The sequence below is a fragment of the Xylaria bambusicola genome, assembly GCF_022495145.1.
Source record: "Xylaria bambusicola strain CBS 139988 unplaced genomic scaffold F5B22scaffold_2, whole genome shotgun sequence".
Lineage (NCBI taxonomy): Eukaryota > Fungi > Ascomycota > Sordariomycetes > Xylariales > Xylariaceae > Xylaria > Xylaria bambusicola.
In genome coordinates this window covers 840,654-859,443 of record NW_025953555.1, presented here as the reverse complement: position 1 = coordinate 859,443, position 18,790 = coordinate 840,654, and the positions used below count along the sequence as shown (strand labels likewise).

Here is an 18,790-nt window from a genome sequence, read left to right as displayed (position 1 = left end):
CAGCATGTCTCGCGTTCTTACACCCCGTTTTTGCCTCGGAAGCAAAAGCGGATGACGGAGTGAGCGCTAGACATATGTCCCAGTTGATGGCGTGCGTCTCTGGGTGAGGAATGTCACGATGATCGACGCCAGACCAAAGACGGCGGCTAGATATCCAAACACATAGTCTGCTTGTACTTCTTGGCAACGCCCTGATGTATACGAATCGACTTTGTTGCCGCCACCCGAGCCAGCATTAGGGCAGTATAGTTGATTGTCTATTTTGTTGCATCCGCCATTGAGCAGCTTGTTCGCGAACCGCTCAGATCTCGGTCTCGCCGACGAGGAGGTGCAGCTAGAAACGGGCTTCAGAGCTACCGTCAAAGCCTAAATGAGTCAGCGTTAACACGGTTCTGCCAGGTGGGAGAGATTGAACTCGTCGAGACGTACAATGGCGCCCGCTAGGTAGAATAATGATGCTAGGCCGTCGGCGACGATGACACCGACTCGAGGCACCTTGTCGATGATCATGGCTAGGATGGCAATGGCAGAAGCGACAAGGCCAAAAGCGCCAGCAAAGCTGTAAAACGAGGTTTCAGCTGGTGGCGATCCGATCACCTGTTGCTTAGCCAGTGTTACAGACAGACCCAGGACTACAGCGCCGAAGATGACCTTGAAGTGCTGATGGTTAGCGCGCCTATCATATTGCCTTGAGAGTGTAGAAAACTCACCAGAAAGCCTCTCAGCGCGATCGCCGCGATGTTCAGCATGATGAAATCCTGGCTCGGTCCTCGAGGTGTATGATACTATTGCAGGTAGAATAAGATAATGAGTTGGTACCTCCCCGGTCCTATCGAGTCTTCAGAGATGAACCATTAGACAGCGACTCGTGTTTTATTTTGTGCAACTACAAGAAAGAGAGAGGACAAGCACGGGCACCAGCGCGAGGTAAGGCGACCTTATAGGACATGCCGACCCTAGTACTTATGAGTGTTAGGGGCGCGGGTTGCAGGAACAGATCCTCTTATTGGGGGCTATGTTTTCTCGTTGGCGGCAAGCTCATATAGTGCTGCACATTTCTTAATACTGCTACACTACGGGGTACCACCATGGCCCTTTTCTTGGGTGCTGCTAGGATTTGGCGCTCATCGCACATGCATACTGCCTGGACATATGTCCTTTTGAGTTTGTATACCATGCTAGCAAAGTAGAGGCTGCCTCGATATCTGGCACATATGCCAGCCACTGTGCAATATCTAACGAGAATAGCAATAGCTTCGCTAATGGTTCTACAATCGTCATTACGAATAGAGATAGAAAAGTCAGATACAGAGACATAAGTGCCGAGGTCCAGTCCAACGCTGATATCTTCAGTCGTGAGAAGAACCGTGTCTCCAGGCAACCAAGCCCTTGTGTCTGCCTTGCTGTAAGAGTCATCATCTCACCCGGATGGCCCATGTAACATGCCACCATGCGCCGACACGGCACCCCGCGTCCGGGACCAGCGTTTTATTGGTGCGTATGGATCTTTCCTTTCTTCGACAAGGCCGGCGCTGTAGCATTCCTACTGCTTACAGGTCGTTGCAACTTAGTTGTCGGATTGTGAGCACTACATACATAGTATCCAGCCACCGGCTGCTGGGAAATTAGTCAAGGATCGCCAGGGCTCATAGTGGGTACAGAGCCCACACAGCTAGGTATTTAGTACTCTGTATATGGCACCAAGGTTGGGAACTGTATATAAGTTTCTAAATTTAGGATTGCTCGCAGTCATTCCGATCTAAGTAAGACGATCCAAGATCCTATTATACTAAGTACGTAAGTATGGGATTGGGGCTGTTGGGGCTTAGGTAGGAACAGATATCGGTCTGTGCCGCACCCTTGGCGCAGAAGCTTGGAGAAGAGGGGCGGCAGCTCTGCCGGGGCCGGGGTCCGGGAGCTGGGGCTTGGAAAGGCGACCAGTGAGCAGCGCTGTTTGTTGTTTACAGACTACCTAAGTAGGTATCTGGTGCGCGTACTATTCTTAACCGAGGTGAACGAGCAAGTATGTGTCACGGGAATATCCTAATCTAACGAAGAGGTTTGGACTTGCTCTCCTTGAGACTGATAAGGTCTAATATATTATAGCACGTGAAGAGTCAGCCATAGCCGCAGCGCTACAAGTCATCGAGAAAGGCATCAACTGACGGAACTCGTCAGCTGAATCACTATGGTTTATCGGTAATGATATCCGGTGTCACAAGTTGGACCTTGCACCCTGTCTTCCTCCGATAGATACTTCAGGCCTTCTCTGACTGCTGGTAGTGAAGTCCATATCTATAAATACAAGTTAGCATTTTTTGCCTAACACAATCTCGATCAGTCCTTGATACACTGTATCAGATCTAACAAGCGATACCCTAGTGATAAGGGACTCTATCGCTCTGCACTCACAGAATTTCCATGTCAGTCGAATTCGAACAGGTTGCACACAATGACAGGTATATAATTGGGAAACTCCTAAGTGTGTGATCACTCAATACCTCAAGAAGTTGCCTTGGAATTGAGATGCACATAAGGCGACATCGCATCTAGATTGAGCAGGAGCGATGGCTATTATTCTTCCCAGCCATCGCCAGCACACGACATCCAGTTTACTCCAACAAGACGCAAACCGTGTTTTTCTGCAAACTCTGCCGGTCTGAACGATCGCCGCTGAACAAACTCCTCGCCACCAACGGCTTCCTTCGTTACACTGAATCCTTCAGGCTCGCGATACAGTAAAAACAGATACCTATGCGGTTTCGAACTATACGACGTTTCACATTAGACTACCAACCCCCCCCTCATTCTTTCAACAAGGGGCGACGAAGATGTCTTACTCATCTTTCGGCCCAGGACCAAGATATGCCGTCAACTGCGACGCCGTGGCGACAGCATCCACGCTATGCGGCCGCAACCCGGACAGTACCCAGTGTCTCCAGAATGCGAATTTGGGTTCGTCCGGCGTCGGCGCGTCGGGGTCTGTGAATATCAAGCCGTAGGAGGGGTTCTCGCCCGCGTCCGCCGCAGCTGTGAACACAAGCGTTGGCGCCCGCTTACATTCCCCGACGCGGAGGAAGGTGCCTAGTTCTACCGCTTTGCTGCCGAAACTGACGTGTAGACTGGTTGCAGGGCGAAACCCATCAGGGATGAGGCCCGCTGCTGACCCAGGTACTAGATTCGCTTTTGCGAGCGATGCCGCGAGCGCCGCTTGGTGCTCGTCGAGTGATATTTTAAGATCTATAGGACGTAGCTCACTGTTGCTGACCAGTCAAAGAAGACGAGGGGGCTCAGTATAAGTGAACTTGTTTTCATGAACTTACATCGGCATTAGCTTGTCAAGAAGGAAATGCATCGTAGGAACAGTATTACTGGTGGAAAATCATACCAACGGTGGATCGTGCCTCAATGTTGGCCTTCTTGGCAGCGCTTCACATAGCAGCTCTATTCACTAGACATCTGATAGCTGTAGAAATCGCTTCAGGTAAATTCATTTATGGCAGATCATCGCTTATGATCGATTACTCATAGTAGTGTTAACCCCTTATGAGACCAGAACCGATAGGTAACCTGGTTTCACTCCAATCATCCACCATTACTCAGGTCAGCTCTGAACGGTAACTTATTTTACACTGCCTGTTAGATAATCCTATCAAGATTGCCATCTGCATAGTTAATGCTGCAGAAGCTTCTCAGCATCGCTGATCTCCTTCTCCACATTAACGCCGTGCTGCTGGCCAAGCCAATCTCTTGCTTTCTGCACGATGAGTTCCCAGGTCTCAGCGTCACGAGCCATATGCTTCGTTATGAAGGCGATAGCTAAAGCCGTGGCGACTACCGCATCCCGCGTTCCTAGGTTTGGAGTTGCCCCTAGGGCGGCAAGAAGGTGTAGATCCCAGTCCCAAGATCCATCGGACTTTTGTAGTCGAACTATGTGGTACAAGTCAACGCCACTATCAAGACCTCTGCGGATTGAGTACGACGCCGAACTTTGAAGACGGGTAGTTGCGGGAGGCGTATCGATTCTGCTAGGTCCGAGCACTTCAGCTTCTAAACCAAGAGAGCTAGAAAAATCAGCCCTTGTATCTATACGGCATTGATAAGAAGGTGTCGCTAGGCAAGCCATAGCTGCTGAAGCTACGAAGTCACTATCCGTAGTACCATCAGCCTTGCTCTTGCGACAAACGGAATCTGGCCACGCCATGTAACGTCCTGGCGTATTACTCGAATAGAGATCAGCTAACGCTTGGAAGTCCTGGTGCTGGACTATATCTGATGGGTCTTGTCTTTGTGCCAGATTTGAATTTCTAACATATGTACGTGGCAGCTGCGCAGTGATGATGACAGCTTCATATTCAGCGTCTTCTTCTACAGCGAGAAATGAGGTCCACTTGCCAGCGATTTGGTACTTCACACCAAGACGAACAGCTTCGCGCTCCACGATCTCTTCCCAATGGCAATCGTACTTGTTCTTGATAAGGGTGCTATCTGTTTTGTCCGTAGCGGATGAAAGCCAACCGCCGTTTTTCTCGAGTTCGGATACGGCTTTCTTCGCTGCCAGTTGGTGAATAGTTTCGCCTTTCCCAATATCCTCGACATTAATCTCAAGCTCAAGGGGCCCATCTGAGCATGTTGCGCGGAGAACGATGGCTTCAGGGGTCCTGTGATAGGTGTCCGGATCGAGCATCATGTATACTGTTGTGCGTGAGAAGGAATACAGAGCAGGAATCTGACATGGTGCCTGGATTATAGAAGGTGAAGAAATGGCTGGTAGATAAGTAAAGTTGTTGCTGCTTGTTTCAGGAACCGTTATAGCCGTGTCACCATCAGAATCGACATCGCTGAAGAAAGAGGTCGATGTTTTCGGCGCCTTCTGACTCATGACCGTCGCTGGTGCTGTGATATTGACCTTGGATGCCTCCCCAATAGACTCGATCATCTCGAAATCATCATCTTGCTTGTACTTAATTTCCAGGCTATAGTCGTCGATATGTGGAGTTAGCGCTCCTTTAAGCAGTCGAACCATCTTCGTATCAATTCTTTCTCCTTCAGCGACAAACTGACTAAATCCATTTCCAGCTGTGGCTATACCCTCAACAAGCGCCGTTGAAGCTCCCGAGCCAATTCCTAGAGAGAAGAAGCGGCATTTGTAGTCTTCCGATGCCTTTTTAACCATGTTAAACAGGCTTTCTTGGTTCCAAATTTGCCCGTCGGTCAGTATGATCACATCGAGGAGCATGTCACTGAAGCGTTGAGCAATCGTAGCTTGCACTGGGCTGCGCATCTCGGTGCCTCCTAAATTCGCGTTAAAAGTGTCTATATGATTTAATGCCTCGTTCAAGGTCGTGTCGTTATAAGATTTACTTCGCCGCCACTGTGTGCATAGAATTGCATTAGTCCAGAGTCGAAATCGTAGACATATTTAAAACTGACGAATGATACACGAGCATGGCTTAGGTGTAATAGGAGGATAAAGGCTTGAATACACACCAAGAAGGAATGAGTGCTCCCAAATGAGCAAATATTGAACTTGGTTCCAATGGGAAGAGACTTGAGCATGACCGTCATAGCTCCTATTATCACTGAGATATTAGGGTTAGCAATGATCCGAGAGATGAGATGATTTTTTAAGAAGCGATGCGGCTGGCATATAGAGAAATAAAAATGACCTCGATGTAGAGAGAGTTGTACTATCCATCTTGCCTTCCATACTACCAGATCGGTCGACTATGAAGACGATTTCACCGTAGGAGGGCGTTATGTTGAATCGAGGAACCAGTGTGGCCATTAGTGCACGCTGTTTGGGAATAGTGGCATGAGTTTCTAGGAGAGCCTTGGGAGAGTTTGCGTCCTTAATACACGCAATGAAGACGAAATCCCTGTCAAGAAAGGGAATATCAAGTGACAGTGTAGCAGAGCCGCGGTTAGCCATATGTGCGGTAGTTGCCATGCTAGTCGTACGGCCAATGTTGATAGCAATAGGATGACTAGAAGATTGGATTTTCTGGATAGAACTTCCCTCAGGACTCTCAAAATCCACAACCACTCCAATAGCATCAGTAGGCGTGCGCAGAGTTGAAGAAGGGGCCATATCGCCAGGGGTCGGTCCATAGCGAGGAGCAATGGATGACGGGATGGTAAACCGAATGCCATTAGATTCGGCATCATGTCTCAACTCCCCTATGTAAGTGACTTCGACTATCACTGTAGCCCCGGCTGGAATACTACCTAAATTCGTAATGAAGACATCGGAAGCTTCTTGCAGCTGCTCTAGGAGACCCGCCTTCGTCCCCTTGTCGACTGCGTTACGATATTCGCGACGAGCTTGTTGTTTCTCCTTAACGCTTCCATGTATCTGGACATCGCCGATGGTAGCCTTGAATGAAACTACAGTTACGCCATCATAGAGAGGAAAGGAGTAGGCTGTTGTTTTTAAATGCTCATTGGTTCCATTGTAAAAGGTCTGAGTCAAAATTGTTCGCGAAGCGACGTCCTTGATTACGGTATGAGCCTTCATGCCAAGTTGAGGGAGGCATACCGGTTGGCTGGCTTGAGGGCTATAAGGGTTTGGTGGTCTAGCCGAGTGGTACCACAAACCGCAAAGCGGTGCGGAGTAGTTGATGCTGGACATGCTGCAGACGGCGTTCATATGTTTACACGCGGATGGTGAGCAGAGAATAAGAACTGAGGAGATTGAGATATGGTTGATTCACAGGCGGGTAGAGTAGGTATTTATGAAGATTGGTTGCCTTGTCGAGTCACCTAGGTAGGTAGCCTGATAAAGCAACAATATCCTACCAAGGCAGCCTGACTTTAGTCTGATATGGCATATTATAGGATGTCTTTGTGGTGTTTTGAAGTTGTGCTTAGACACCCAGTGTGATGACTTGATAATGATGATGACTGGCCATTGTGTTCAGAGGAACGGTGTTACTTGCCTGTTGTTGAGCCATGGAAGGAGCTGAGATGCTCTACACCGTTTTCCAACAAGAACATTGCGCCTTTGAGGTTGTAAGGCAGTAGAATCCTTCTCATTCATGCCCAATAACCATGAATCCAACGTGGACATATGATTTCAGGATCAATCGGCTTGATACAGCAGCCTAGAAACCGCCGTCCTTTGACCCAAGCACCTACCGGTATATACCCACCTACATAGGTAGGTAGTCATGGTCAATTACCAAGAGTATCAACACGCATGACGACGACATGTTTATAGTAGATTTGACTGAGAGGACCAGTACCTACCTAGGTACCTACCTGGTAGTTGTCAGGTTAACAGGGCACGAGATAGGTGATCTTATGCTATTGCCAGCTCGCTATCAACCCGCACTTTAGCGCTACGACAGCGCTTGTAGGCACCTACGCACTCGGGTGGCCTTGTCCTCGTCGGTCCTGCCCGGAGACGCAGCTAGAAAGAGCTATGCCTTGTCCGCCTTTGCTGCCTTTCAGGCGTTTGGCTGAACGGCAAGACATTGTATGATTTAATAGATCAAAAAGACAAAGGCACCAAAGGACGCAGGACTTTGACTCTCTTGGATGATGTACTATACATCGCAAACTACCTACCCACCTACCTATTGTGCTTTTCCTGTCTACCCCGCATATCTGCTTCGTCGGCGGCGATGTCACGGAACGATGACATCACGACCTGGTGGGCGAGTTGTTACGGTTGTTTGAGGCATATCGCCACAGCCAGCTACTTGAAATTATACAAATAAAATGACCGTGACTGATATCGAAAGTCCTCAGCTTAGTCTTCAAAGGTTCGGTTTTGCATCGCGAGAGGGTACTTAAGCCAATAAGAAGAGTTTTGAAATTATTGAAGGCAACATGGCAACATGGCAACAAGTACCAACCCGTGCCATGTACCAGGCGATGTAGTTCCAGCAGAAGACATTGCACTTGAGACAGGTGCCTCTCTCATACAGGTAACGCAATCCAAATACTTTAATGGCACACTTTATTAGAGTTCCTTTCTGATATTGGGGTAGAATTTCGAGCCGACAAAGCAGCTCTGCGCCCACCTGAACGCCTTCCACACATACGCTGACGAGCCAGGTCGATATGTCGAGGCCAATCATTATTGCGCTCATCTGACAGAGGGTATTCTCTATTTCTATGACACCCACCCTTCATGAACGTTAGGATTCAATTCTCAACAACTTAAGGATGCATTGGTATTCATGGATCTACTGACATAACACAGATGTTCGCCAATGTATTCTCTACGATAGCCCAGGTCCCAATGCTCGCTTGATTGGGATTGAGTATATGATCACACCCAAGCTTTATGAAACGCTCCCAAGTGAGGAGCGGAGGCTCTGGCACTCCCATGTTTACGAGGTCAAGTCCGGTATGCTAGTCATGCCCGGACCAACGGCCCCAGGGCTTCTGCAAGCGTGGGGGGTCGCGGAGACTCAGGAAATGAAGCACGTCATCGGTCTCTATGGCAAGGTGTACCATCTCTGGCAGACAGATAGAGGCGACGAGCTGCCTCTTGGAGAACCCAAGTTGATGACAAGCTTCACCGCCGACGGCCAGTTCGACTTTGAGGAGGCTGTGGGCGATCGCGATCGAAGATTTGGAACCGATTACAAGAGGGCGAAAAAATCAAGAGAAGGCATTGAGGCCCCGACCATACACGGGGATGCTGACCAAGCTTGGAAGCAAAGAAGAAATTCAATGTGATGATGAAGGCGTATTGTATTTAGTATCTTTCTCTAATGTTCAATATATTCTTACAGCTGTGATATAGTCCTGTTATTGGAGGTAATAGTATATGGCTACTTGCTTTCAAACTACAGGCTGACAATGACAACGTTGATGGCGTTCATTCATACTCTGTCGAAGGGGTTTTCAATACCCCATTCTGCAAATAGATGGCACGGGAAGTTACAATAGGTACAATCTTAGACTTTTGTTACATTCTTTCGATGTGATGTCCCCTTGAACAGCAGGGCTACTGTACATAGAAGATGTCTGTATTACGCGGGGTTGACTGCAACCCCGCAGCTAGAAAATCGCCTGGAGAGATTCAGCTGTTCATATTTGCCGAAAATGCATCCATTACTTGTGTGCATAGTGCGTCATCCGCTTCTCGGAATGGGTATACAGCGGTATTGCTGATGGGGTATGGGGCGGTAGATATATACATCGATCCCAAAGCCAGAGACCAGTGTTGGCATGAAGCTCAACTATGCACTGATTAAACATTAAGCATCCAAGAAAGAAGAAGATGGATGCAGAGATTGCTGAATTGAAACAGGAGGTCTCACTCCTCCGTAAGGAACTATCGCGAGTGTCAGACGAGGCAGAAGTGCGCAAAGTACACTTCAAATATGGCTACTATCTTGACAAATGCTTATACAATGAAGTAAGGTTCCCTTAGACTATCAATTTCAACTGACGAGTTTCTCATAGCTATTAGGTCGTGGACATGTACGCAGACCATCCGGATGCCTATGTCGAGTTCCTCGGGTCACGATACCGCGGTAAAGCAGGCATCAAAAGATTATACAACGGCCGATTCCAAAGCACGTTCGTTAAGGGCCGTAACGGGCCTGTCCACGGGTTTCTCCTTGACCATATCATGATGCAGGACATCGTGGACGTGGACCCAAGCGGCACCCACGCTTGGTGTCGGATGCGCGCCTTGATGCAAGCTGGCACGCATAAATCAGTGCGTGAGACGCACCCGCGAGGCCACGTACAATGGTGGGAAGGCGGCCTCTACGAGAACGAGTATCTAAAGGAAGACGGTGTCTGGAAGTTATTTCGCTACCGCTACTTCCCATTCTGGCACGCCGAGTTCGAGACCGGCTGGTCCCTGACAAAGGAGAATTACGTGCCCTGGCCCACGAAGACCTACCCTGAAGACCCATGGGGCCCTGACGAGATCATCGACCAGAAGATGCTGTGGCCTGATACTCGTGTCGTGCCTTTCCATTACCCTCACCCTGTGACTGGCAAGCGCGTCAGCGACGATGACTTGCGCGCCCCTAACTATGGCCAGGACTCTTCCGAGGCCGAGCCACCGTTGTCTCTGGCTTTACCGGAGGGACAGGGGAGAAAGGGAGAGGGGAAAGCATGGAGCAACGAGGGCTCGGTCAGGGTTCTGCCTGAATTGGTGGAGAACCCTTGACCATGATGGTCATGAATACATAGCCTAAAGCGGGCAGTGTTGGGGAAGAGGGGGTTTCTATGCGACGCAGGATTTTTGAAGCGGTAGTTGGAGAATCAAAGCGAACTAGTGGTAGGAAACACGTTGATATTTTTCAGTCATCTACGGCAAGTTCAATAACCCATGTGAGACCCGACCGTAGCCTGCGTATAGTGACATTCCGATACATCTCGGCATGATAATAGGACTTTGCAACTGCCGAGTACTCAAAGTGGGATAACAGAATTCCCGTTAAGACTTCCGCATTTCTCCTCGTTGATAGTTCATCAGACACTCTGAAAAATAGGCACGTTCAACCTCACTTGCTCGCTCAACAGGTCTCGAAACCAACAAAGAACGAAATATACGCAGTTTATGATAGTATAGTGCCGGGTCCATACTAGCTTGAAGCCTGCATCATGGCGCACCTAGAGGCGCTTGCGCCTGAGATATCCCTATATCCCTATAACAACGGGAAAAGGGTCGGCGAGAGAGTCAAGTTTCCCGATACCGTGGCTTTTTCATCTATGAATAAGACGTCGCGGTTCGAGGGAGACGTTTTCAACTTGGAAGTCACCGGAGAGATTCCACGTGATATAAATGGAACTTTTTACCGAGTGCAGCCAGTAAGGAAAATGAATAGGATCTCAAGATAAGGGAAAAGCTAATCTGGGGGCGAAAGGACCATCGATTTCCACCCCTTTTTGAAGATGATATACATTTTGTGAGTCAAGACTCTATATCGCCCCCTATTCAGGGAACTCAACTCACAGTAAGCCTTAAAGAATGGAGATGGTACGTAGTAAGTATCTGGGTGGAGTGAGGACGTTCTAAAGGAGTATACATTACCAGGCAGCGTGACAGCCATTCGTATCGCCGATGGACACGCCGACTTCAAGCAGCGCTACGTGCGGACAGACAAGTTCCTCGCGGAAGAGAAGGCGCGGAAGGCATTATTTGGTCGTTATAGAAATCCGTATACCGACAACGAGAGCGTGAAAGGCGTGATCAGGACTGTATCCAACACGAACATCACCTTCTGGCGTGGCATGCTACTTGCGAGCAAGGAGGATGGACCACCGTTCGCAATGGACCCCGTGACATTGGAGACTATCGGGCGCTACGATTTTGAAGGCCAGATCAAAACGCCTACGTTTACGGCACATCCCAAATTCGATCCCGATACTGGTGAGATGCTGTGTTTTGCGTACGAGACTGGCGCTGACGGCTCGGACTGCGGTGTTGATGTGGTGACCTGGACCATCAACGCTGATGGTATGAAGACCGAGGAACTGTCATTTAAAGCTCCATTTGCTGGAATGATACATGACTGCGGCGTTTCGAAGAATTACATGGTCCTCCCACTGACACCTATCAAGATGTCACTTGATCGGTTGAAGAAAGGTGGCAATAAATTTGCATGGGATCCTAATGAAGATCAAGTATATGGCTTAGTCCCACGGCGCGGTGGCAAGCCCGAGGATGTAGTTTGGTTTCGAGCAGACAACGGTGAGTCGCGAATCCAGCCTTTAAAGAAGAAGGCAGAAGGGGGACCGGGACGCCGGTTTTCCCTTGAAATGTCCTTCCTACGATATGTCGTAATAATTGACGGTGACTATGCTAGGTTTCCATGGTCACGTAGCTGGCTGTTACGAGAATGAAGAAGGATACGTAATTTTCGATTTGACTGTCGCCGATGGCAATGTCTTCTTTTGGTTCCCACCAGAGGGAGAGTCACCAGACTTCAATCAGCGAGCTCGTCTTAGCAGTCCGACGTGTCGGTGGATATTTGATCCAAAAGCGAAATCCGGCACAAGGGTCAAGCCATCCCTGCAATGGTCGACGAACGGCGAGTTCTCACGAATTGATGACAGAGTGGTGACAAAGAAGTATAAGCACTTTTGGCAGTTAAGGGTTGACCCGACTCGGCCTTACGACTTTGCTAAGTGTGGACCACCAGCAGGCGGCTTGTTTAATTGTATGGCACATTATACGTGGGACTCAGAGGACGAGGGGAAGACAGGAGGAGAGGATGTTGTGAGTAACCTTCACGACCAATGTCTTCGCTTGATCGAAACAATACCACGAATACCCCCTCTTTTTCTCACAAGTTAATACTGACCAACAAAAATGAAGTGGTTCGCAGGACCGACCGCCACATACCAGGAGCCTGTCTTCATACCGAAGGATGGTGGCACTGAGGGAGAAGGCTACCTCGCAGCGCTCAAGAACAACCTTGACGAGTTAAGGAATGACGTGGTCATATGGGATGCGCAGAAACTCTCGGCAGGTCCGCTCGCTACACTGCACCTACCATTCAAGCTTCGTCTTGGGTTTCATGGCAATTTTGTTGATCACAGAGATATCGAAGCGTGGCAAAGACGTAGAGCTGGTGAATTGGGGCCGGTGAGACCTGCTGATAGTCCACTTCCATGGCAAGTAAAACTATCCAATGGGGACAGCAGTGAACCTGACGATGGACTAAATGGACATGATGTGAAGTTATGATGTCAACTTGAGAGTGGGCTGAGGAGGTAGATACACTAGTATAACTAAAGGGCACACAGTTGAGTTATTGGCATGAATAACATTAAGCTTATGCAATTGTCCCCTTCCTGTGCACTTTCCAAGGATCATTGATCTGTCTTTTATAAAACCTACAATGAGGTAAGGTAGCATCATCATTTGGCGATTTGAGTTTCGCCTACTATCAGGCTAGATAGGTGTATAATCTTCTAGATCAAGTCTAACAGCGTAATGTTATTTGATCATAAAATCATCTCGGATTTTTTAAGGCAATCGATGCGTATGAGATCATATTTCAGATGCAGATTTATAGTAGTACACGACACACTAATTGTGAGTACGGGGAATGACCTCCAAACAGTTCGAATCCAGCCCTCTCTTGGGATAGAGAAATCTACCTCTTCAGAAGCTCTTTCTTAGATGGAGATGTCGGTAGAAGTATGCATGATTTCATTATAGTTCCCGCGGGTAGAAAGATCCAGGTTGTGAGGTTGAAGAAGGGTAGTAATATGCATGAAATACCATGAGAAAAGCGCCTCGTATCAAGGGTGGCGCAGACGCATAGAAGCCCGATAGGTGTGCTAATACTAAGATTAAAGGCGTGTGTTGGCAAACGAGAGATCATAGAATATGGAATATTAAGTGATGATGAAGAGGGGTCGTTAGGGGGTGTCGGCGATTGTCAGGCGATGCGTACCAGTTCGCCCATAGGATTCGACAGAGGTAGGTCGTTGAAGATTTGGATTTCAATACATTATACCTAATTCTCATTCTCCTTAGTCACACATATCAGCTGAGTAGACAGGACTAAATACCTTTACACTTTCCTCAGAAGATGGCGGCGGATGAGACGAAGCCGAGAGGTCACGGATGAGCCGATCTCCAGTAGCTTAGACTGTCGCGTACTCGACATACATGACAGGAAGACGCTTAGTCTTTGAATCTCTCGGTCATCCTTCCCTTCTTCTACGACACGATTGAGCTTTCCGTCGTCGAAAGCGATACCGTGCCACAAGAGAACACCAAGTATCTGTGCTTTTTTCACAAGGGCAACGGTCTTGGAGTCGCGAACATTATCCGGAATCAACAGCATGAGATGATTCCAGAATATTTTCCTGAGGTGCCCAGCTTCTGGGTAGTACACGAATCGACCGTTCTTGTCATCTTCGCCCAGAAGCTCCTCAAGCCCGTACATTCCGACCCCGAATGGTAACCATTCAGATTCAGCCCAATCTAACAAGCCAGTCAGCTCTCCAGAGCATGCATTCACCATTATATTTGCGGCTAAGAAGTCGCCATGAGTAAAAACCCACGGTAAGGCCTCGATTCCAGATATTTCGCCGAGAATGGAAGAGGCAGTTTGACGGAAACCTTGGGGAAGTGAGGCACTCATAGACACTAAACGTAATGTAAGGCTAGATCCCACTGTACGCTTTTCGTCTTGCAGACTCTCAGCTGGCCTTGCGTTTCGCAATGCTAGCACTTGGAGCTGGGCGAAGTCTCGCACTAGTTGTTCCCGCGCCGACCTCTTACATGACATTGCTCGATAGTCCGCAAGGGATATACCCGGAAGTCTCCTCATAGAAAACACATGCAGATCAGTCCCTGCGAGCTGTCCAAGATACTCTGTCTCTGGGGCCAGGGTTTTGAAGACATCGCTGGCCGTATTCGTCATATTAATGTCTAGTTTGTATGCGGATGGGCGGAATTGCACCACAGTCTCTTCGTCTGCAAACAAGGTATACGAGCAATAACCCTGGAAAGGTGCCGGCTGAATAGGGCCTAAATAACGCGAGCTGGCGAAAGCATCGCAGTCTACTTTCACTGTTGCCGGTAAATTGCAGCGATCAAAAAAGGGCTCTAGGTAGACGCCCGAGTCATGGGATGAACTTGCCATCTTGCGAGCGATTTCAGGATGTGGCCATCTGACAGATTGTAAAAGTGCAACAGAACCTGCGCATTTCTTTGCAGCATTATCTTATACCTCAGCGTCCTAGGTTCGAGCCGCCTATAGAGTTCAAGACTGCTGCGAAGATGCAGGCCATGTGACAGAACCAGTGGATGAGGGGTAGAATCTAGGTAGGTAGGTTGATAAGCTCACCTTGTTACGCATTTCGAAGGATTGGAAACCATCAGATGCATGGCGTAGCCGTTCCCGAGGATCCCCGCTTCATCTGCACGCCCTCGGCGTTGGTTGGAATAGTTCTTACACTATTGACTGACACAGCTGCGTGCTCTTGGCCTCGATAAAGTACGACTTGGGTTGTGGCGTTGCAGCATCTTGGGTCACCAGTTGTCATGAGCAGATCACTGAGATACTCCCAACGCACCCGATGGGCAGCGTGGGGGTAGCCGCATTGTTCAATGCATGATACTTGTGAGCGTCTGTTGGTATTCAAATACCATCTAGGTATCACCGGGGCAAACTCTTATACCGGACAGCCTATCAGAGGTTGGTGAATCGCGGGCGCGATCCCGGGGCGCGCCGTGTCACGTCGCTGACCAAGAGTAGTTACTAATATTGATAACTAAGAATCATGTTTCCAACCTTTGTGAGCAAAATCCACGAGGTTTCCTACCTCCTACTAAAAAGCAACCCAAATACTTGCGAGAACGAGCTGAGAATTAGAGCTCCTCTCCTCTGGGCAGGTCCGAGGAGTGTCGGCGATCTTGAGAGTTCATGAGAAGGCAACCAACGGTGAGTGCTTCAAGCAAGGGTAAGTACCTATGTAGCGGGACGCACCTACTGCTACAGGTAGGTATGCAGGAGGGGACATAGTGGTTAGGTACCTGGCTGTAGGTAGGTACCGGTACTTACTTAGGTAAGTAAGAAGTAACTGTAGGTCCCGTTAGGCAATGCCAAGTTACTAAGTAACCTTCGGATGTTACGGGCTACAGGTTTCCAAGCTAGCAGAACAGGTGAGATGAAATGATGCCAATCGTGCGCATATTTTCTTACAGAATGAAGTTATTCAATTCACTAGATGTACCTCGTGTTGAGATCTCATAGAGACGGTGCGCGTGCTTTCCTACATAGCCACAAAGTGCCAACCCGTAGCTCCCTCAGCTGCCGGGGCACATTCCTCAAGCACCTAGGTATGAGAACGTTTGGGATTGCCCTGCTGTTATGCCTAATGCTTCACTTATATCGCTCTTACCTACCTGTTTCTATACACGGGTCGTCAGCGTCGTTGCAAACTCGAAGGGCGTAGAAGAATACGTGATATATAATGTTGTCAGTCGGAGTATACCTTGTGCTAGATATTCCTATATAACCATGCCTCTACTCCATTCCCTACCTACTAGCGATATTCGTGAGACTAAGCCAGCCTCTATCTTTTCAACAGACAGCGGATTCAGACCTGCTTTTCACCCGGCCTATCCCATACTTATAGCACCTTGAAACACAAATCGCTTCGTGTCAAGCATGCCTTGACCAAGTATTGGTATCACGCGAGTAATCGTGCTAATATGTCTACATCATCGTCGAGAAAGCGCATCATTGTATGCTGCGATGGAACCTGGCAAAATTCGTAAGCACTCCTAGACATTACGTTACACGAATGCTCATGACCCTAACATAGGGACAACGGACATAATAAATCATCTAATGGAAAGTCCAAATCCAACCTCCAAGTGCCTTCGAACGTGACCCGCATCTCAAGGTGCTTCAGGAGAACCTGCTCAGATGGAACAGTACGCCAACCTTAGACTTTAATTCGGCCCCTCTCTCTCTCTCTCTGCGCTCAATATCCATTAATAAGTCCAACCTATATAGCTAATGATATGAATACTGGCTTATCGGGTATGGACTCTTATAGTTCCAAATCATATATTACCAATCCGGAGTGGGCTCGAAATTGGGGCTCGTAGCTCGGTTACTCGGGGGCGCCTTTGGTACAGGCATATCCGAGGTTCGCTACAGCATGAGTTCTTATTCTTACCATAGTACTAACGAATCTTAGAACATCCGCGAAGCCTACGCCTTCATTTGTGCTAACTATGTCGACGGAGACGAGATCGTTCTTCTTGGTTTCAGTCGAGGTGCTTTCACTGCAAGGTCGATTGGAGGCATGATTTCAGACCTTGGACTCCTCACTCGCGTCGGCCAGGAATACTTTTACCCTATATTCAAGGACATGCAAAACTGGTCTAACGAAAGCTATGTCGACCCTTTCCCGACAACTCCATTCACGAACAAGCCTAAAGGCGAGAATGCAGCTTCGGTCTATCGCGAACGGCTCGTCGAGGTATGGGTCCGCAATTCGTTCAGTAACCACCTTCTAACCTTGCTCCAAATGGCAGAAAGGGTACTCTCGCGTTAGAGGGAACAACGGGAAAGGTGCCATCATCCAAGTTCGAGCAATCGGTACGGCTGCTTACATACAATCGCGCGAATTCTGCTAACTATGGAAACAGGTGTATAGGATACCGTAGGGTCTCACTCGGTAGTGCGTGAAAGCAGTTGATTGACTAACGGACTATCTACCTATCTAGGTAGGATCTCTCGGTATTCCGGATATGAAGATCCTGTCGAGACTCGGCATCAAGCGATGCACACATGAATATGTCTCCCTCGGCTTGAATCTAGTGGACATTGAGCTAATGATAACTACGTATCAGTTTTACAACACCCATCTTTCGAACAAAATCCAACATGGATTTCACGCGCTAGCCTTAGATGAGGCGAGAGGGCCGTTTGCGCCGACTCTTTAGGAGCGACGGCAGGAAGAACAGGCCACATCTGACCTACGCCAGGTTTGGTTCCCGGGAAGCCATGCGAATATCGGTGGCGGATGGCCAGATCAGGGTGTTGCTGATACCACACTTGCTTGTGCGTTCTCTATTTACAATCCATTTTACTAGTTCCAGTTTAGCACTGAATAAAGATGGGAATGAGCTAACACATCGTCAGGGATGATGGATCAGCTCTCTTCAGTGGGTTGCGAATTCAGACCTGATGCGTTGGAAAGGGCCTTCGAAACCACCATGAAGTACTATACAAATCAAGAGCCAGAGAGCGCCTCGCATCACCGAAAATATCGGCCACCAGGTTGGGCCGAGAAATCCATCTATGAGTCGAATAAACCGGTACGCCCATGGTCACTACATTACATCCAATCCGCAACTGGTCCCCTTTACAACTTGGTAGGTAGTGTTACCCGTGCCCCAGGGATGTACAAGAAAATCAACCCCAAAGACGGCCGCCCCCTGTCGGAATTTCTAGAGGATACGAATGAACGGATTCACCCGAGTGTTAGGGTGCGACTTGCTTGCGAAGGATTGGGTCCCAACGACTCAGACGTTTGGCACTGCCCGTCCCTGCTCCAGGTGAGTTATCTAGGGCACCAGTCTTTCAGGTGACTTCGCGGAATATAAATATAGAAGTCATTGGTGGAACATTGATTCTTAAAGCTATATGCATACAAACCCAGTCCCAAATGTAGTCACTACGACCATGATTGCTGATTCAGAGTTGTGCAGTACTGGAGACCTAGACGAGTTTCCGCTCAGTTCTTTGATCCTATCTCTCGAACGACAGACTGGGGGTCTGCAAGCCACCGGGACGATAGCGAAACTGCAACTCAACAGTCAAGACAAGCTGGAAGCGTGGCAGATACGGAGACGATCGTAACAGAAAGCCTCCAAATGCTCAGCTTGGACCCTTCTGAAAGATGGGTGGTGAGTTCTTCCCAGACCCATCCCTCTAAGGCTAGCATCAGAATTTGAAAAATTCCTGCAATCTTGGATATGCTAGGCTGGCTCTGTTGTAGCAATTGTTGACGTAAATTACTGCAGTGGGAATACGTGGGACCTGAGATCACTGCGCCGACTATCAGAACGATGGTGGAGGAGAACCTAGGCCCTTACGAACGAAGGCTATTGCACTTGGCGGCTGGCAAAGTACATGTCTGTGAATATGCAGAAAAACAAGATATCAACAAACTCAAGGCTTTCGAGCTTCGGGGGTTCATCAAGATGATGAAGCGGCTGCACAAAAGATGGCACTCCAAGGAAGCTGCAGCAGCCAGGCATGCTCGGAAGAAAAAGGATAAAAAGTAAGACGCTCAGGGACGGGTTAGTGGAGACGTTGATTTGGTA

General features: G+C 48.6%; 8 protein-coding genes across 8 annotated transcripts; 4 read left to right on the top strand and 4 right to left on the bottom strand.

Annotated features, from left to right (window-relative positions):
- Nucleotides 1-66: 66 nt before the first annotated feature.
- Nucleotides 67-749, bottom strand: F5B22DRAFT_641535 (marvel domain-containing protein; the record flags this gene model as incomplete). Its single annotated transcript, XM_047978000.1, has 3 exons — nucleotides 67-366; nucleotides 430-651; nucleotides 711-749. The coding sequence occupies 3 exons, from the start codon at nucleotides 747-749 to the stop codon at nucleotides 67-69; spliced, it is 561 nt and encodes a 186-aa protein (XP_047835752.1).
- Nucleotides 750-2,836: 2,087 nt separating this feature from the next.
- Nucleotides 2,837-3,355, bottom strand: F5B22DRAFT_641534 (phosphatidylethanolamine-binding protein; the record flags this gene model as incomplete). The annotated part of the gene is made up of 2 exons (XM_047977999.1): nucleotides 2,837-3,257; nucleotides 3,324-3,355. 2 exons carry the CDS (start codon nucleotides 3,353-3,355, stop codon nucleotides 2,837-2,839), a joined length of 453 nt encoding a protein of 150 aa, XP_047835751.1.
- F5B22DRAFT_156089 (von Willebrand factor type A domain-containing protein) lies at nucleotides 3,338-7,221 on the bottom strand. Its single transcript, XM_047969197.1, has 3 exons — nucleotides 5,704-7,221; nucleotides 5,491-5,582; nucleotides 3,338-5,374 (listed from the first exon to the last, which is right to left on the bottom strand). Exons 1-3 carry the CDS (start codon nucleotides 6,647-6,649, stop codon nucleotides 3,674-3,676), a joined length of 2,739 nt encoding a protein of 912 aa, XP_047835750.1. The 5' UTR covers nucleotides 6,650-7,221; the 3' UTR covers nucleotides 3,338-3,673.
- A 52-nt stretch (nucleotides 7,222-7,273) lies between these two features.
- On the top strand, nucleotides 7,274-8,764 carry F5B22DRAFT_585576 (DUF1264-domain-containing protein). The gene is made up of 3 exons (XM_047973504.1): nucleotides 7,274-7,931; nucleotides 7,995-8,106; nucleotides 8,210-8,764. The coding sequence occupies exons 1-3, from the start codon at nucleotides 7,842-7,844 to the stop codon at nucleotides 8,689-8,691; spliced, it is 684 nt and encodes a 227-aa protein (XP_047835749.1). The 5' UTR covers nucleotides 7,274-7,841; the 3' UTR covers nucleotides 8,692-8,764.
- Nucleotides 8,765-10,268, top strand: F5B22DRAFT_585575 (SnoaL-like domain-containing protein). The gene is made up of 2 exons (XM_047973503.1): nucleotides 8,765-9,376; nucleotides 9,431-10,268. Exons 1-2 carry the CDS (start codon nucleotides 9,239-9,241, stop codon nucleotides 10,142-10,144), a joined length of 852 nt encoding a protein of 283 aa, XP_047835748.1. The 5' UTR covers nucleotides 8,765-9,238; the 3' UTR covers nucleotides 10,145-10,268.
- A 313-nt stretch (nucleotides 10,269-10,581) lies between these two features.
- Nucleotides 10,582-13,307, top strand: F5B22DRAFT_655555 (carotenoid oxygenase; the record flags this gene model as incomplete). Its single annotated transcript, XM_047979895.1, has 6 exons — nucleotides 10,582-10,788; nucleotides 10,845-10,886; nucleotides 10,948-10,957; nucleotides 11,015-11,671; nucleotides 11,787-12,199; nucleotides 12,299-13,307. The coding sequence occupies 6 exons, from the start codon at nucleotides 10,582-10,584 to the stop codon at nucleotides 12,668-12,670; spliced, it is 1,701 nt and encodes a 566-aa protein (XP_047835747.1). The 3' UTR covers nucleotides 12,671-13,307.
- F5B22DRAFT_155910 (uncharacterized protein) lies at nucleotides 13,121-15,166 on the bottom strand. The gene has a single exon (XM_047969196.1). The coding sequence runs from the start codon at nucleotides 14,583-14,585 to the stop codon at nucleotides 13,506-13,508; it is 1,080 nt and encodes a 359-aa protein (XP_047835746.1). The 5' UTR covers nucleotides 14,586-15,166; the 3' UTR covers nucleotides 13,121-13,505.
- Nucleotides 15,167-16,159: 993 nt separating this feature from the next.
- Nucleotides 16,160-18,751, top strand: F5B22DRAFT_632877 (uncharacterized protein; the record flags this gene model as incomplete). Its single annotated transcript, XM_047976754.1, has 10 exons — nucleotides 16,160-16,221; nucleotides 16,273-16,336; nucleotides 16,510-16,602; nucleotides 16,654-16,854; nucleotides 16,994-17,057; nucleotides 17,108-17,109; nucleotides 17,405-17,522; nucleotides 17,604-18,019; nucleotides 18,173-18,370; nucleotides 18,488-18,751. 10 exons carry the CDS (start codon nucleotides 16,160-16,162, stop codon nucleotides 18,749-18,751), a joined length of 1,482 nt encoding a protein of 493 aa, XP_047835745.1.
- Nucleotides 18,752-18,790: the final 39 nt, after the last annotated feature.

Coding starts and splice junctions, on each gene's coding strand:
- F5B22DRAFT_156089 (XM_047969197.1), bottom strand. CDS start 6,649: ATGAACGCCGTCTGCAGCATGTCCAGCATCAACTACTCCGCACCGCTT. Junction 5,583..5,703: donor CCGATCTGGTAGTATGGAAG/GCAAGATGGATA, acceptor CTAATATCTCAG/TGATAATAGGAGCTATGACG. Junction 5,375..5,490: donor GGAGCACTCATTCCTTCTTG/GTGTGTATTCAA, acceptor CTATGCACACAG/TGGCGGCGAAGTAAATCTTA.
- F5B22DRAFT_585576 (XM_047973504.1), top strand. CDS start 7,842: ATGGCAACAAGTACCAACCCGTGCCATGTACCAGGCGATGTAGTTCCA. Junction 7,932..7,994: donor CAGGTGCCTCTCTCATACAG/GTAACGCAATCC, acceptor ATATTGGGGTAG/AATTTCGAGCCGACAAAGCA. Junction 8,107..8,209: donor TTGCGCTCATCTGACAGAGG/GTATTCTCTATT, acceptor GACATAACACAG/ATGTTCGCCAATGTATTCTC.
- F5B22DRAFT_585575 (XM_047973503.1), top strand. CDS start 9,239: ATGGATGCAGAGATTGCTGAATTGAAACAGGAGGTCTCACTCCTCCGT. Junction 9,377..9,430: donor ACAAATGCTTATACAATGAA/GTAAGGTTCCCT, acceptor CATAGCTATTAG/GTCGTGGACATGTACGCAGA.
- F5B22DRAFT_155910 (XM_047969196.1), bottom strand. CDS start 14,585: ATGGCAAGTTCATCCCATGACTCGGGCGTCTACCTAGAGCCCTTTTTT.